Here is a 16,045-nt window from a genome sequence, read left to right as displayed (position 1 = left end):
ACAGCTGTACAGATATTTGATATATGCACTTTAATTTGTTTTGTGTTTGGTTTTAAAGTTGAGATCACACATTTGCGATTCATTATAGCAGCAACTTTTCAATTAGGGATTATTTCAGTACTAAAGACAAAAAAAATGAAGCAGTATTATGCAAATGGGTTATTTTAAACAGTAAATAGAGAATTAAAATAAGAGCAAATCCTAAGAAGGTCACTTAGTCTCACCTTCTCTATTTGATGAGAATGTGTTTAGTCAGGCAATAGCTTCTTTTATCTAAAGAGAGGATGAAGTTACCCTTTTACTTTGTGAAAACTAATTAAAACTATCTTAACTTGCATGGATATACAGTAAATTAATTGTCATTAAGTAGGCATCTGAATGTCCTATCATTCATCATGCTAAAGAAAACCCCTTTCTTCTTTGTCAGAATTTTAGATTAGAAAAGAGAAACAAAACAATTAGCAGGAAGCCAATATTAAGATGCTTTTTTTGAACGATCAGAATGCCCATATTTGCATTATGATGATTTTAAAAGTCCTCTTTCCACCCTGCCCCATTTTGTTAAAAAGAATGAAAAAGAAGTTGATAATTTCCCTCATTATTTGCGACCAAATTCTGAGAAAATAGCTGATTTGACCGACTGAAAGACCCCTGCTTACATATTCCATACAACAATGGGTCAGAAACAGAGAATGTTCTGAATTTACTATATGGAGAAGGTGTGTGTGTACCTTCTAGAGCCTCTAGACTCTACTGTAATACAAATAATAACCATATGCATTATGCAGAAGATGGACACAGAGCTTTATACAGAGTATGGGGAACACCCTGCCTTCTTCCTGCTTTATGGTGCTGGAGAGCCATTTTTATTGGGGTGGGGGACAGGATGCTTGGTTCTTGTGCAAGGGGTTGAAACATCCTACATGCTCTGAAGCCTTGCTCTGTGGGAACTTTTTGGTGAACTCCCATTGACTTCAGTGGGAGCAGAGCTAGCTAGGTCCACACTGAGTGCTTTTGACAGTCCCACACTGTAAGACTTACTGAGGTGTAACCTTTTGACTGAATATAGGCTGAGTTTCAAGAAACAGTTGGACAAGTTTTGGCTAGTAGACCCATTCCTTCCCCCTGTGTGTCATCAAGGGATTTATGGGTTTGGAAACCAAGACAAAATTCAGGATGTGTACTTCCATAAAGTAAAACCAAACTTCTACTGATGCCTGTGAACCAAAACCACCAAGTTTCACAGAGCTCTAGTTTATTTTCAGAAATTCAAACCTGTCATGTTCACAGCCTTCAAAGAAGACCAGTTCCTTTGGCATGTTTGAAGAAATGTGATTTAAAGGAATAAAATTATACGTCTGAAAATTGTTCCATAATAATTGATGCTAAAAACTTGAATTCAGAAATCGAATTCATGGACCAATTTGCAACAAGGCATATTCCATTTTGGAAAATAATGATTGAAATTGACATCAGCTATTTTAGAAATGAGCTCCACCCTCGGAATCAGTCTTTACTTAGAACTCTCACTTTGATTTTTGACTACACATTCCTGTCTCAAAGCTTCACTAGCTGCTATTACAATTTCCTTGAGTATAATATCTACTCCACAAGGACTAGATTCTTAAACAAGTCTGTCTTCTGCTCTATAGAACGCCACAGCCTATCTTCTATTTCCACTCACCTCCAAAGTTGATGGTTTTTCAGTGCTTGCTCAGAAGGTGAATGGAGTTTTTAGCTCTGCATTTTTGGTCTCCAATAATCTTTTTAAAAAAATGGAATGCGATCCTTCATTGGAAGAATACTATGAATAGATAAACATCTCAAATTAATAAACGCTGAAGTGTTTGTGTTTAAAATATATGCCAGAGCAAAGCTGCAAAGTTTATTTTAGCAGTCAGAGATGCTTATAAATTGTGATCTATTTCTTTTTATAGTAATATACGAACACAGAATATTGTTATACTAAACATTTTGCAACATAATGAATGATCATCTCATGTTTAAAACCTTTTAGGAATGTAAAACCTAATTCAATGGTGAATACAAGAAAAACAGTCATTTAATTCAATTGGATTTTCTATTTTGAAAGTCACTGCCTCACTTGAAGCCAGTCCTACTCTTCCATTACCAAGTACTGTGGGGCTCTCATTTGGACGTAACAATCATCTCATGTGACACAGGAATTCTCTGTTTACACGTAGAACTGTTTCCCCTTAGGAAATTGGCCAAGTCCCAGGTAGATGCAAGTTGGGGTCTGACTAATTTCTAGATCCAGGTGAGACCACTATGGCATACTGTCCCAAGGAGAAAAGAAAATCTGGGGCTATTGAATGATAAGGCTGAGTCAAGGCTCCCTGTTATAAATCCACTCCGCTCTGCCTTTCCCAGGTGGAAACCACCTCTTTGTCTCTGGCCAGAACACTTTTTGTGCCTACAACAGAGCCAGGGGATAGGGAGGAGCTGGCCCAGACCTCAGAGTGGCTCTGTGCTGAAGAGAAGGCTGGCTGCTGATAGCAGTTGGGAGGGACGAGGGAAAGAGTTTATGAGCATTTGAGGAAAAGAGTCTTTTCAAACTGCCATAGCATGACTTAGGAATGGGTTGGCTCATTTTAGAGAGGGAAGGGAGAAGGAGGGAGTCGTGCGTTTGTTGAAAGTCTCTGGGGCACCAGGATGAGGATAATCATACTTGGTAGCTCTGTGCAGTTTGTTAAGGATGAGTATGCTTCTCTTCAAACTCTGAGCGGTAGTGCAGACGTGGGTGATACTTATTTGCTGCAAGTGTCTTCTCCTGGGAAATGGGGTAAAGAACTGCCAAATGAAGTTCTGATGTTGAAATGAGACAATGCTCTGATCAGCAAAGAGTCAAACTACAACTATGTTTGTAGATCATTTATCAGGCTGTCTAAGCTTTCACTTCAGATGAGAAATGTAATCTAGCAGGGTTCATGTTATAGTATTTTTAATGATCGCTTCATTTTCCAATGAAATCATTGGAATACATTTGCAGCGGAAAACATAACTAGCTGATATTTGATTTATAAACATAGTTGTGGTTTGCCTTTTTCCCAGTCAGAGCATTGTCTCATTTCAGTATCAGAAACAGTCAGTCTGTGCTTGGCAATTCTCTAACAAATTCCCCAGGAGAGGACACTTACATCAAGTAAATGGCAGTCACCTCTATCTATACACATTCAGATCTGGAATTCTGATCAGTCAGAATAAATATTTTTAAACTTATGTCCTAAAAATTGAATTTAAAATCTTTCCTAAATTATCATTAGTAACATCCCTATGCAGCGGCCAGGATTCTCATGTTAAAAACAGAACTGTAACATGAAACAATGCCACGCTTATCCAAAGAAAGTGATCTATGCTTCCCTCATCATGAGCATGTCCAGTGTCTTGTGATCAATCCCATTCCTATCAGTCTGAGGAAAATAAATGATTGATGCTTTTATCCATGTGACTACAAGGGGTGTGTGTGTCAGCTGGCGTAGAACATAGCAAGGAGGATTATAAATAACGACAATAACAATGCTGTGAATAACAGACCATTTAGCTGTTCAGTTGTGGTCTAGTGGATTGTGCAAAGAGTCCTGTTTGCCCCACTCATTTGATGTTTCACTCTGGATGACGGTACTTCAGTTATCCACTTGGTAAAATGGAGATAATAATAACTCACTTTTAAAGTGCTTTGAGCCAGCTCCTTAGCTAATGCAAATTGGCATAACTCCATTGACTTCAGTGTAGCTGTACCAATTTATATCAGCTGAGAATCTGGCCCACATGAGAGATATAGATGAAAACTACTAAATAAATGCAAAATATTACTATGTAGTTATTCTTTTACTATCACATGGATCTTGTATATCCTTAGTAAATGCATAGCAACTTTTTATAGCCACTAATCAATGTTTGTACTTTCATGGAGATAAAACATATCAGGCTTTAGAAGTATCAAGGCACTGCACTTAATAAAGTAGCAGACGTACACACAGTACAATAACAAGCTCATAAAAAGAGAGAGAAAACAGATTGAGTAAAATAGCTTGAAGTAGCTCGAGGGAAAAAATAAAATCTTCAAGTTTAAGTTTTAAATGATAATTCAGCAGCATGAATATCCAGTGAGAAACTGGAGGAATAAAGATGGGGGAACCCAAACCCTGAACCCAGATCCCAAAGACAATTCATACCCTTGTTGTCAGTCTTAGCAGAGCAGCCAAGGTCAAAGAGTGTTCCAAATTAAGCCCAGTTTATGAGGGGGAGTATAAACAGAGATCAGATCACAGAATTATATCAACCATAAAACAATGGCTTTAAATGCCAGATTTTGAATGTTGGCTGAACACACACAAAAAGGGGCAACCAATACAGATGTCTAAGGAGAAGAGTCAAGTGAGAAAATTACAAGGAATGAAAATTAAGAAAAGCTCTGTGATTCTGTGCCACTTGCACGTTAGACAGAGTAGTGGTAAGAAGATTAATTGGAAAGCTATAGGAAGAATTGAGACAGGAAAGAACCACCGTAGTTTTAGCCGCAACATTTGTTAAGTAATCATGAATTCTGGAGATGTTTAGTAAGTGGAACTGAGAGTTGAAATAATGTATGAAAAAAACAACAAATCATAGTCAAAGAATACATCTGGATTGCAAGCATACCCTAGAAATGGATGAAATACAAAGTCAGCTTATCTCAAAATAAAATCTCCAGCAGGAGAAAAGCAAAGTGAGAGAGCCTAAAATGAAAATGTCAGTCTTACTATATTTAACAATAAAATTAGCAAGCATATAGTTGAACGTATCCATGAAATGTGTAAACAAAGAACATCAGGAAATTTGGGAAAAGAGCAGATCTCTACATCAGCTGTCTTTAACAGTAACGAAGGCCCTGAATCAGTTATGTATTTGAGTATTTGCTTAACTTTAATCACATGGATAGTCCTGTTTGAGTCAATGGACTACTCACTTATTTAAACTTACACACATGCTTAAGTATCTTGCTGAATTGAGGTCTAGAGCAGTGGTTCTCAAAGCCGGTCCACCGCTTGTTCAGGGAAAGCTCCCGGCGGGCCGGGCCAGTTTGTTTACCTGCCGCATCCGCAGGTTCGGCGATCGCGGCTCCTGCTGGCCGCGGTTCTCCACTCCAGGCCAATGGCGGCTGCGGGAAGTGGCGCGAGCCGAGGGACAAACCTGCGGATGCGGCAGGTAAACAAACCAGCCCAGCCCGCCAGGGGCTTTCCCTGAACAAGCGGTGGACCGGCTTTGAGAACCACTGGTCTAGAGCACCAAGTAGTGGGAAGCATGAAGAAAAGATAACAGAAACCTGTCACCTACTCTTAAATTGTTGAGAAGTTACATAGAGCTGCAAGCCATCCAATTAGAAAAATAGGACTTGAACCAAGAGTGTGTGGCCCTGGACATCAAAATTACATGGCACGCTCCAATATTGCCAGTTTATTTGATTGAAATAAGAAGTACAGGTGGTATTATTTTCAATACACATAATTTGGTTCTAGAACTTTGATTACAATGAAATGGAGGATTAGATGAATCAATATTAAGATGAAGTTGAAGGTGATATCTCCCATTAGCATTGATAGAATTGTGGTTACAGGTCAGGAGGAGTACAGACCCAATAGTGAAAGTTTTCAAAGCCACAGAGAATTTAGCCATTCATGATCTGTTCATTTTAATGGAAGATGTGGGATTGCATCCCATGCCCTGCTCTGAGAAGCTTAAACTGTAGTTTTAAAAACATGGATACACCCTCCCCCACAAATCTCCTTAGATACTTGAAAAAATTGAAATAAAATCCTAATGTCTCTTAGCCTAATGCTGTAAATGTCGAATTGATAACTTCTGTTGATAGAGCATTGTTTTATGGCATTATTTTATTCATCCTTTTTATTTTTGCAGCTAGCATTGGCCAGGCGGAATTATGATCAACAAAGGGAAAGCTGCATTTTAATCTCTATTTTGTATTTTAAAAGTTTATTTTTGGCTCTTTGCATTGAAGTGGCAGGGGTTTCAGGGAGCGCCGATGTGAGCCACTGTCTCATCGCTTGGGCTTGAATTAATGATGTGAATGTCTAAGCAGCCATCAGATTCATAAATCACCAGAAATGAGAGGGATAACATATAAAAGTCTTTTCCTTTTGTTTAGCAATTTATCATTTTGCTTGCACATTAATAAACAGAGCTCCCCTGAGGTAAGCCACAGGAAGATAAATTTTTCTTCCTAATTTTCCTCAATTGTAGCCAGTAGATCACAAGTGGAAAGAGTGGGCTTGTCACAGCATGTTGTGACTCTTTATACCCATCGCCAGGAGTCATAAATAAACGGGGGAGAGTACTTTGGTAGATAATTATTTTTGTTTGCATAACAGGTGCCAGGTTTCCGAGTCCAAGGCTGTCAACTAGACCAAGCCGAAAGCGTACGCTGTCCATATCGCCCCTGTCTGATCATAGCTTTGACCTTCAGACCATGATACGGACATCTCCAAACTCCTTGGTCACAATTCTCAATAATTCCCGTAGCAGTTCTTCCGCTAGTGGTTCCTATGGCCATTTATCTGCAAGTGCAATAAGGTAAAAATTCTGCAAAGTATTGCTTAATTGTTTGTTACAGCATTTTTGGTGTGTATGATGCTGTATTATCTCTCTTACACCATAAACTTGCATGGCTGCAAATATACACACACATGTGTTTCTCTTTATATGTCTATATATATGTATATTTTTGTGTGTCTATACCATCTATCTTTTTGACTGGAGCTAAATTTATAGCGCCAAATATTTTTCTTGCTTGGAAAAGTAATTAATAGAGAACTTTGAGACATTTTATTATTGACTAGAGGTAACTTACAATCTAAAGGGCAATAATGGTGTATAAATATACACACACACAGAGAGAGAGGTTAATATTCAGATATAAAGACATAGGATGGGATTGGCACTTGTGCACCTGAGTCATTTCAATGATTTTGAAAATCCTGCCCATAAACACAACAGACAGCGAAGTGTCCCAATGGTACTGTGATCAAAAATGGGAAGCTCAAGTGCTTTCTGATACTATCATTAAACCCCTAGATATTTGTCTGATAGCTTTCCTACTGTGTGTATTTAAAGGTAAGTCTCTCTAAGGCTAGATGACATGTATCTTCCTTTTCACCTAAGGAATATTTCTTATGGTTAGTAGTCTGTTTCCAGATTAAAAGGATACCATACCTTAAAATAAGGTAAGCAGCTCCCAACACACTTGCAAGAGTATGGCAAACAATGTCTCTATCCAGGCACAACAAGGAACCTCCGTTCTATTCCCTGGTCAATTATATTTTCCTTCACTATTTGCACATGGGACAAAATAGAGGAGCTACTCACAATAGAGCTTGTGAATTCCACTTTGCTGCTTCATTTGCACATGCAACAAATCAGCAAGAGTAGAATGGTGGAACCAGGGGATTGAGAGAAGAAGAGTAGAGCGGAGAGGTGGAGAGAATTTGCAGGGGAAGAGGAAGGGGGACAAGGAAGCAAACCGGACAGAAGGAGAAAAAACAAGAGAGCAAAAGCGGACAAAATAAAAGGAGATCAAGGAACTAAAAAAAGTGTCAGTAATGAAGGGGGAAGGCAGAACAAAGAAGAAACAAAAGCAGGGACCTTGAAGTGTTTGTGACGTCGCTAAATTTTAACTGAAAAAGTTCCTTCAGCATTCCAAAAAAATCTCAAAAGTCTCAGAAAATATTGATTTTGCATTTATGGCACTCGAACAAAGACTTTTTCTGATTCCTGGCTTAAAAGCAGCCTCCACCTTCAATTTGCAGCTGGGGAAAAGAGCAAGTCCCCATAGCAATTTCTTGAGAGTTAAAAGGTCAGTTTTTGGCAACGTGCAAACCTGCTTTTCCAATAAGAAAGACACACTTAAAACTTCAAAAACTGGCCATGGGACTTTACGCAGATGGAGAAGATGGTGAGTGCAAGTGGTGTTTAGAAAACATGACTCTGGCAGACATTTAAAGTGACAGTACTGTAAATACTTAATATAAGCAAAAGTGCTGTTGTTTTTAACACCTCTTTTTAAATAGTCATATTTCAAAGCTCTGCTGTACTTGAATAGCTATATAGTGTTTTACAGGTATGATGTCATAATTCTGAAATACAACTCGGCAATCCATCGAAGCATAGTTCCAATTTCCAAGTACTGTAACTGTGGAATATGACTTTTATCAGTAGCTGGCAGTGATTTTTGGCCACATCTGTTAAATATATGTACTATAGAGGCATACTATTCCCACTGTTTTTAGGGGGGAATGACACTTCCAGTATGAACCAGAAGCTGGGACTGGACAACAGGGAATGAATCACCTAGTAACTGCCCTGTACTGTTCATTCCCTCTGAAGCATCTGGCATTGACCACTGTCAGAAGACAGGATTCTGGGCTAGATGAACCTTTGGTCTGACCCAGTTTGGTCATTCTTAGGTTCTTATGAACCTCCTTCTCCATTGTATATAACTTTGGGGAAGAAATTCTATGCAGAAACTTGGAATAGTTAGTCTCTTCCTTGGGGTAAATATTATCCCCAAGATTGAAAATATTTAGTTCCACTGTTTTTGACGTATAGGATCGCAAACACAAAAGGCACTCCCACAAGTGCTTATTCACATGAGTAGTTTTGTTCCAGGCAGCTGAGAAATTTGAATAAGTGCTGATCAAAAACTGAGTAAAGTCCTAAGGATTTGGCCCAATAGGTCTATTCATGTGAGTTAACAGTACTGAAGAGAATAAGGTTTGCAAGATTGAGGCTATGTACTTTTAAGGTTTTCAGAATTTTGTGTTCATATTTTCTGAGCATGTGTAATGGAAAATTTCACACCATTTAATCATTTTCTTTTTTGATAAGACTATAAATGTTCAATGTCAGAAGTGGGAAACATATTCTTACACCCTTTCCACTGGAAACGAAGAAAAGGAGAGGGAACAGATCTTGAGATCCTTTAAAGGGTTACCCAGCACATTTTGAGATCTTTTTCTGACATTGCATCTTAATTGTTTGTTTAACACTTTCAAAACCATGTTTTAAACAATTGATAACTCCCCTTAACTTTTCTTATCTGAATGTGTCTACAAAATAGTTAAACCTAAATACACAGCAACATGTGTCTGATTTGTGATGACTAGATTATCTAAAGTCACAGTGAGTTGCAGTAAGTACATTTCATAGTTCAGGATTGCAGTAGTTCAGTAGTCCTGTAAATGTAGTTCAAAGTTGCAATAATAGGGTTACCATATTTAAAAAATAAAAAAGAGGACACTCCACTGGCCCTGGCCCCGTCCCTTTCCCACCCCTGGCCCCGCCCCAACTCTGCCCTTTCCTCACCCCTTCCCCAAAGTCCCGGCCCTAACTCCCCCTCCTCCCTCCCAGCTACGCGAAAAGGGCTGCCCAAGCGCTACCGGCTTCACGGTTTGCCGGGCAGCCTCCAGACCCTGCGCCCCCGGCTGGCGCTTCCCCAGTGCAGCTGGAGCCCGGGAGGGGAAGCGCCCAGCCGGGGGCACAGAGTCTGGAGGCTGCCCGGCAAACCATGAAGGCGGTAGCGCTCGGGCTTCAGGCAGCCCTCTTGCCTCCGGACCCTGCGCCCCCAGCCGGGCACTTCCCCTCCCAGGCTCCAGCTGCACTGCTCCTCCCCTGACTCTTCGGCTCTGTTTAAGAGCCAAGCTGCCCGAGCCAGCGCTACCGGCTTCAGGCAGCCCCCTTGCCTCTGGATCCTGCGCCGCCGGAGCAGAGCAGCTGGAGCCCGGGAAGGGAAGTGCCCGGCCAGCAGCTTGGGGTCCGGAGGCACAGGGGCTGCCCAAAGCCAGTAGCGCTGGCTCGGGCAGCTTGGCTCTTAAACAGAGCCAAAGTCTGAGTCAGGGGAGGAGCAGAGCAGCCGCGGGAGAGGAAGTGCCCGGCCGGTATTTTTCCCGGACATGTTCGGCTTTTTGGCAATTCCCTCCGGACGGGGGTTTGATTGCCGAAAAGCCGGACATGTCCGGGAAAAAACGGACGTATGGTAACCCTACGCAATAAGGGTTTTATAGTTCAGGGTTGAAGACACATTATTATTACAAGCAAAGCTGGTGGTGCCACCTTTAGTGAAGGTTTGCCAAAGGTTCTCATGATAAGACCCTGTTTTCAGTTGCTTATAACTTTGCCAATCTTAAACCTTTCAGGATGAAACCTTTAATGCTGGTTGTCTGCATGAGGCTACATTTTTCTGAAAAAGTGTCAGCAAAAATCCAGCCATTTCCATGAATTGAGCAGGTCTAGCACCTTCATGCTTTGGAACAAGAGCTTGAAATTTGTCTGGGTGGTTGCCCCCATGCCAGGGATGTGCCTTTTGCTGTTCCTGAGACAATCTGACCAAATTTAGCCAAGTTATAAGCCTTTTAAAACTCTCAGTCCATATATGCTCAGTGGAGACTTGTTAGAGTTTAGCTGCTTAATTCTGCAAAGGTTCCATCTGTATTGAATATGCTACAGCCTAGGGACATAGAGGTTTATCAGGCCTTTCCCTGTAACTGCTTCTGTGGGCTGTTGTGGTGCTGGGCATCACTTGTAGCAGGAACCTTGTCTCTCCATTGCTCTCAGTATTCACTTTGCAGGTTCCCAGGCATTTTGGCGAAGGAAGCAGCCTGACTTGAATGCAAGAGGACAGGAGCCAGACTAGGAGGTGGGGGGGCAGTGCTGAAGGGAGTACATTGGGACAAAGAAGTAGTTTGCTCTTTAAAATACCTAAGAAATTACATTTAAAAAATCTACATGAATAGAACATTAAGGTTGCACAATAAAACACTCAAAATTAGCAAATGCCAGAATTAAGCCTCCCTTTGTGTTTACGATACAAATCTTTAATTACATGATCACATACTGTTTTTTCCACACGACCCCTGCCTCATTCAGTGCACAGGATGAGACCTATTCAGAGGATGCATCAGGGTTGTGAAGTGAAGGAGACTGTTGTCTGAACGACCCCTGCCTCATTTGTTACAGAAGTTGGAAGGTGTGTAGTGAATGAGGCAGGGGACTGCAGGAATAGTGTGGGCTGTAGTCCACGAAAGCTTATGCTCTAATAAATTTGTTAGTCTCTAAGGTGCCACAAGTACTCCTGTTCTTCTTTTTTCAGGAATAGAAAGGATGGCTTCATGGATAAGGCAGTTTAATTCTACTCTGGATAATTGGATTCTATCTGTGTCTATGCCACAGAGCTCCTGTGTAATGCTTGGCAACTCACTTAAAGCAGACTTTTCACGGGTGGCCTTTAACCGTGTGGTCCTCGTTTTCTGAGTGTCTGACTTGAGACCCTGGGGTCTGATTTCCAGAAGTGCTGAGCACTCACAGCTTCAACAGAACTCAATGGGAGCTGTGATTTGAACATAGACATTTCTTTATAATGCTAAGTACTCTGAAATATCAGGCCCTAAGTGTTTGAAATTGGGCACACAAAATTAGTGGACAATTTTGACCTTAATCTCTCTGCCTCAGTTTTCCACTTATAAAAGGCAGATAATATCACCTCCTCATCTCATGGGTGTGTGTGTGTGTGTGTGTGTGTGTGTGTGTGTGAGAGAGAGAGAGAGAGAGAGAGAGAGAGAACATAATTTAATTAACATTTGTGAACAAATCAGATGCGCACCATAGAAAAACTGCTGAGGAAATTAATAATTCTGTGTCCAGTGAATAATGTGCACTAAATAAAGCCTGGGATCACACACTGAACTAAATATTGAATAACTGGTCATTAAGTGAGCACTGTCCATCCTGTGCGTTGAATGAGGTAGGGGTCCTCTGGAAAAAACAGTAGCTCATGTTTCAGAGGGGTAGCCGTGTTAGTCTGGATCTGTAAAAAGCGACAAAGAGTCCTGTGGCACCTTATAGACCAGGGGTCTCAAGCATGCGGCCCGCGGGGTTCTTCCCTGGGGCCCGCCAAGCTCCCCGCTGCCCCCCAGTCCTCTCTCCAGCGCGCCACGTCCTGTTCCGCCCCCCCAGCCGGATCCGGCCCCTCAGGCTTTGGATCCGGCCTGCGGATTTGCCAACCCCATGGTGTTGAGGGCCCCGCGCTGCTCCGGGAAGCCGCAGACACCGTGTCCCTTTGGCCCCGGGGAGAGGGGGCACAGAGAGCTCCGTGTGCTGCTGTTGCCTGTGATTACATCCCCTGAAGCTCCCATTGGCCGGGAACGTGGCCAATGGGAGCTTTGGGGGAGGTATCCATAGGCAAGAGCAGTGCAGGGAGCTCTCTGCTCCCCTTCCCCCCGGGGCTGCAGGAACGCGGTGCCCGCCTCTTCCCGGAGCGGAGCGGCACAGGGCTGGGGCCGGCAGGGAGCCTACCCTGGCCCTGATGCGTGCCCCTGCCACCCCAGAGCCGCTCCAGGTAACCGGCGCCGGGCCGGAACCCGAACCCCTCCTGCACCCTGCACCCCAACTCCCTGCCCTGAGCCTCCTGCCTGCACCCCAACCTCCTGCCACACCCTGCACTCCCTCCTGCACCCCAACCCCCTGCCCTGAGCCCTCTGCTGCACCACAACCCCCTACCTCACACCACACTCCCTCCTGCACCCCAACACCCTGCCCTGAGCCCCCTGTTGCACCCCACACCACTCCTGCACCCCAACCCCCTGCCCTGAGCCCCCTGCTCACCCCGCAGGCAGGGGTGGAGGTGGAGTGGGGGGGCAGGGCCGGGGACAGCGGGAGGCGGGTGATGCGGGCCAATGTACGAGTCCTCATGTGGCCCTCCTGGTGATTCGAGTTTGAGACCCCTGTTATAGACTAACAGACATATTGGAGCATAAGCTTTCGTGGGTGAATACCCACTTCGTCAGATGCATCCAATTCGTCTGTTAGTCTATAAGGTGCCACAGGACTCTTTGTCGCTTTTTATAGTATGTATTCATGTTATTAATGACTGTATCACAGTGCATGCATACAAGGGGCTGAATGAAGGTTAAATAGACAACCTTAATTCTGTCGTTTCCTACTTTTGAGTGCTTGACTTTGCAACCTTAACATTCTTTTGATATTGGGGTGTGTGTGTGTGTGTGTGTGTGTGTGTGTGTTTGTGTGTGCGCGCGCATGCACATTCATGCACGGTTTGTATTAAGACAGTGCCTTAGGGTTCCAGTGCAGAACCAGGCCCCACTGTGCTAGACACTGCACAAATATTTAAAAGTACATGTGCTTCCCTAAAGAACTTACATTGTAGGTTACAACATGTAGATGAAACAAACTGTGTGTGTGTGTGTGGGCGGGGGGGGGGGGGGGATTGGGAGGTTGGGGATAAAATAACAATGAAAAAAGACCCATCTTTTTGGTCTGTCTTTGGTCTGCAGTGCCTAGCCCAATGAAGTCCATATTATGGGGATACTAGATGCTACTGCAGTACAAAAAATAAATAATATTTTAGCACAATAAGCATAGGTTATGGCTTGGCTTGTCATTGTCAGCTGGCAATGCAATACTCTATCCTGTCTACTAGCTGCACACTTGAAAGAAGATGTTGCTATTGCTATTGTTGATAGCTAATGGAGATTCTCCTTTAGCTCACCAGCTAGAACTGCTACTTTGTAAATTTGAAAATGCCTGTTTTATATTGCAGCTGGAAGGAATTATGCACAAAGGAGCCAAATGAAACAACATCCAATGAGGATAATCCTTTATTTGGTTACCTTCCTCAGTCATGCAATGCAGTACCCCTATTATAAATCATTTGTCGGGATGCACTTATATGTAGTATCTACTATTTGAACAATTATTAGATGTTGAACTGCTGTAACACTTCTTGCTGAGAGGCAGTGTGGCTTAGTAGGATGGGCTTGGAGGTGGTAGTCACTTCCCATGACATTAAGGTTGCCAACTCTACTCTTTTCCAAAAGGTTATGGGGTATTTAATAAACCTAAAATGTTAGAACATTGCTTTTTTAGCATCCAGAAATCACTGTTAGCACAGAGCCCCTAGCATCCTTATGGCACCAAGGGTCATCAAATAAAATCCACACGCAGTAGGTTTAAAACAAGTGTAAGGAAGTACTACTTCAGACAACACACAGTCAACCTGTTTAACTCATTGCCAAGGGATGTTGTGAAGGCCAAAAGTTAAAAAAAGAATTAGATAAGTTCATGGAGGATAGGTCCGTCAGTAGTTACTAGCCAAGATGGTCAGGGATGCAACCCCATGCCCTGGGTGTCCCTAAACCTCTGACTGCTAGAAGCTAGGTTTGTGCTACAGGGGATGGATCACTCAACAAATTGCCCTGTTGTGTTCACTCTGTCTGAAGCATCTGGTACTGGCCACTGTCAGAAGACAGGATACTGGGCTAGAGGGACCATTGGTGTGATCCAGTATGGCCATTCTTATGGTACCATTTTTGCCAAGTCACTCTTCAGCATCTGGGCCAAACCCTCCTCTCAGTTGCACTTGCTTCAATCAGGAGTAGCTCCACTGACCATGACGGAGTTACTCTGCATCTAACAAGTTTAACTGAGGGCGGAATTTGGCCACATAACCAACCTTAAAATTGATTTTTGTATTTGTTTAGGAGTCCTCTGGGATCTTTTCCAATGATTGCAAGGAGCTGAGAAAACACAGCAGCTCTTTCCCCCCAGGATCTGCTCCTCTGCCCCTCAGTTGTATATGTGATTGGAGCAGAAAAGTGAAATTAACAAGATCGGGTTAATTATAGCCAGAGTTTGCATGATCTGGTTAATATCACTTTGCTGCTAGGCTGAAGTGAAGCTGAACATCCTTGGAGAAGATTTAAGTAGTGGGGGAAAAGGCAAGCTGAACTGTAGTGTAATTTTGAGCAGTAGGAGAAGGGGCTGGGGGGCAAAGGGGGAATGAGCTGTAGCAATGGAGGGTAGGGCTTGTGCTTCTACAAGGCACAACTGAATAGATTCCTAATAATTTTCCCTTTGCATTTAAGCTCCTTGTGTAAAATACTAGAAGAGGGAAACTGGCTAGAATTATATATGTATGTATGTATATATATATATATATAGAGAGAGAAACAACTGTAATGGGAAATTGATTAAATTCATATGATCACATATTAGTTTCCCTTTGGCCGGCACATGGGGAAAGACCTGGATGCCGAAGATCAGTTTCCCTCTACACACATAAAGAGGGACACAAATCAACTGGAAAGGGGAGACCGAGAGAGAGATGATGCAAATGAGAGTAACGTGGACTGAAAGTGAGGCCATCTCAGAGGATAATCTGTCCTCAATGAAGTTCCCAAATCCCTCACAGTTAGAGGTGGGTGAACATCATGAAGCATGAGATATTATATCCCTTTTAAAATTATTTTTAGCATTAAATATTATAACACTGGATATTCATGTTATCCTCATAAACATCCAATCTCTCTTTGAATCCTACTAAGTTCTTGGCCTCAACAACATCCTGCAGTGGTGAGATCCACAGGCTATTTATGTACTGAGTGGAAAAAAGTGTTTCCTCCACTCCTGTGTTATGAGACACGGAGAACAGAGGTTCCTAGTCTACCTTTTCCATGTAATTATTTTATATACTTTTATCTCACCTCCTCTTATTTGTCTCTTTTGTAAAGTAAAGATTATTTTCAATCTCTCTTATGAGAGTTTTCCCAGGCCCTTGATCATTCTTGTTGGATTTCTCTGAAATCCCTGTTGTTCTACAATATCTGTTTGGAAATGGGGTGAGCAGTACTTCACACAGAATTCCAGAGGAGGCCCTACTACTGATGGCATTATAATATTATCTATATTCTGTGTCTCGTTCCTTATGCATCATCACATCTGAAAAAAAATATGTTGCTTACTGGAGCTGATAAAAGGCCGGACAGAATTCTAGAATATGTTTGGAAATGAACAAGTGGAACACAGTATGTTTGGAATACTTTGACAAGAATCACTTAATGCAGGAGGTTGCACAGATCTTATTGTTTGCATAGATAGAAAGACACACTCACACACCAGGTAAGAGATTTTGTTAACTCTACAAGCTTTAAAGGTGTTTTGCCATATTATTATTCATCTT

The 16,045-nt window shown here is 42.3% G+C and overlaps 1 protein-coding gene across 9 annotated transcripts in view; it reads left to right on the top strand.

Moving 5' to 3' along the window:
- Positions 1-16,045, top strand: part of GLI3 (GLI family zinc finger 3) — a 244,377-nt gene that overhangs the window by 171,976 nt on the left and 56,356 nt on the right. For all 9 annotated transcript variants that reach the window (XM_024106445.3, XM_065583838.1, XM_065583839.1 and 6 more), the window contains one exon: positions 6,390-6,591. In XM_024106445.3, the coding sequence (XP_023962213.2) occupies positions 6,390-6,591 (202 nt within the window). The remainder of the gene's footprint in view (positions 1-6,389; positions 6,592-16,045) is intronic.

This window comes from Chrysemys picta, chromosome 2 (assembly GCF_011386835.1).
Source record: "Chrysemys picta bellii isolate R12L10 chromosome 2, ASM1138683v2, whole genome shotgun sequence".
NCBI lineage: Eukaryota > Metazoa > Chordata > Testudines > Emydidae > Chrysemys > Chrysemys picta.
This window is presented reverse-complemented; position numbering and strand designations above follow the sequence as displayed.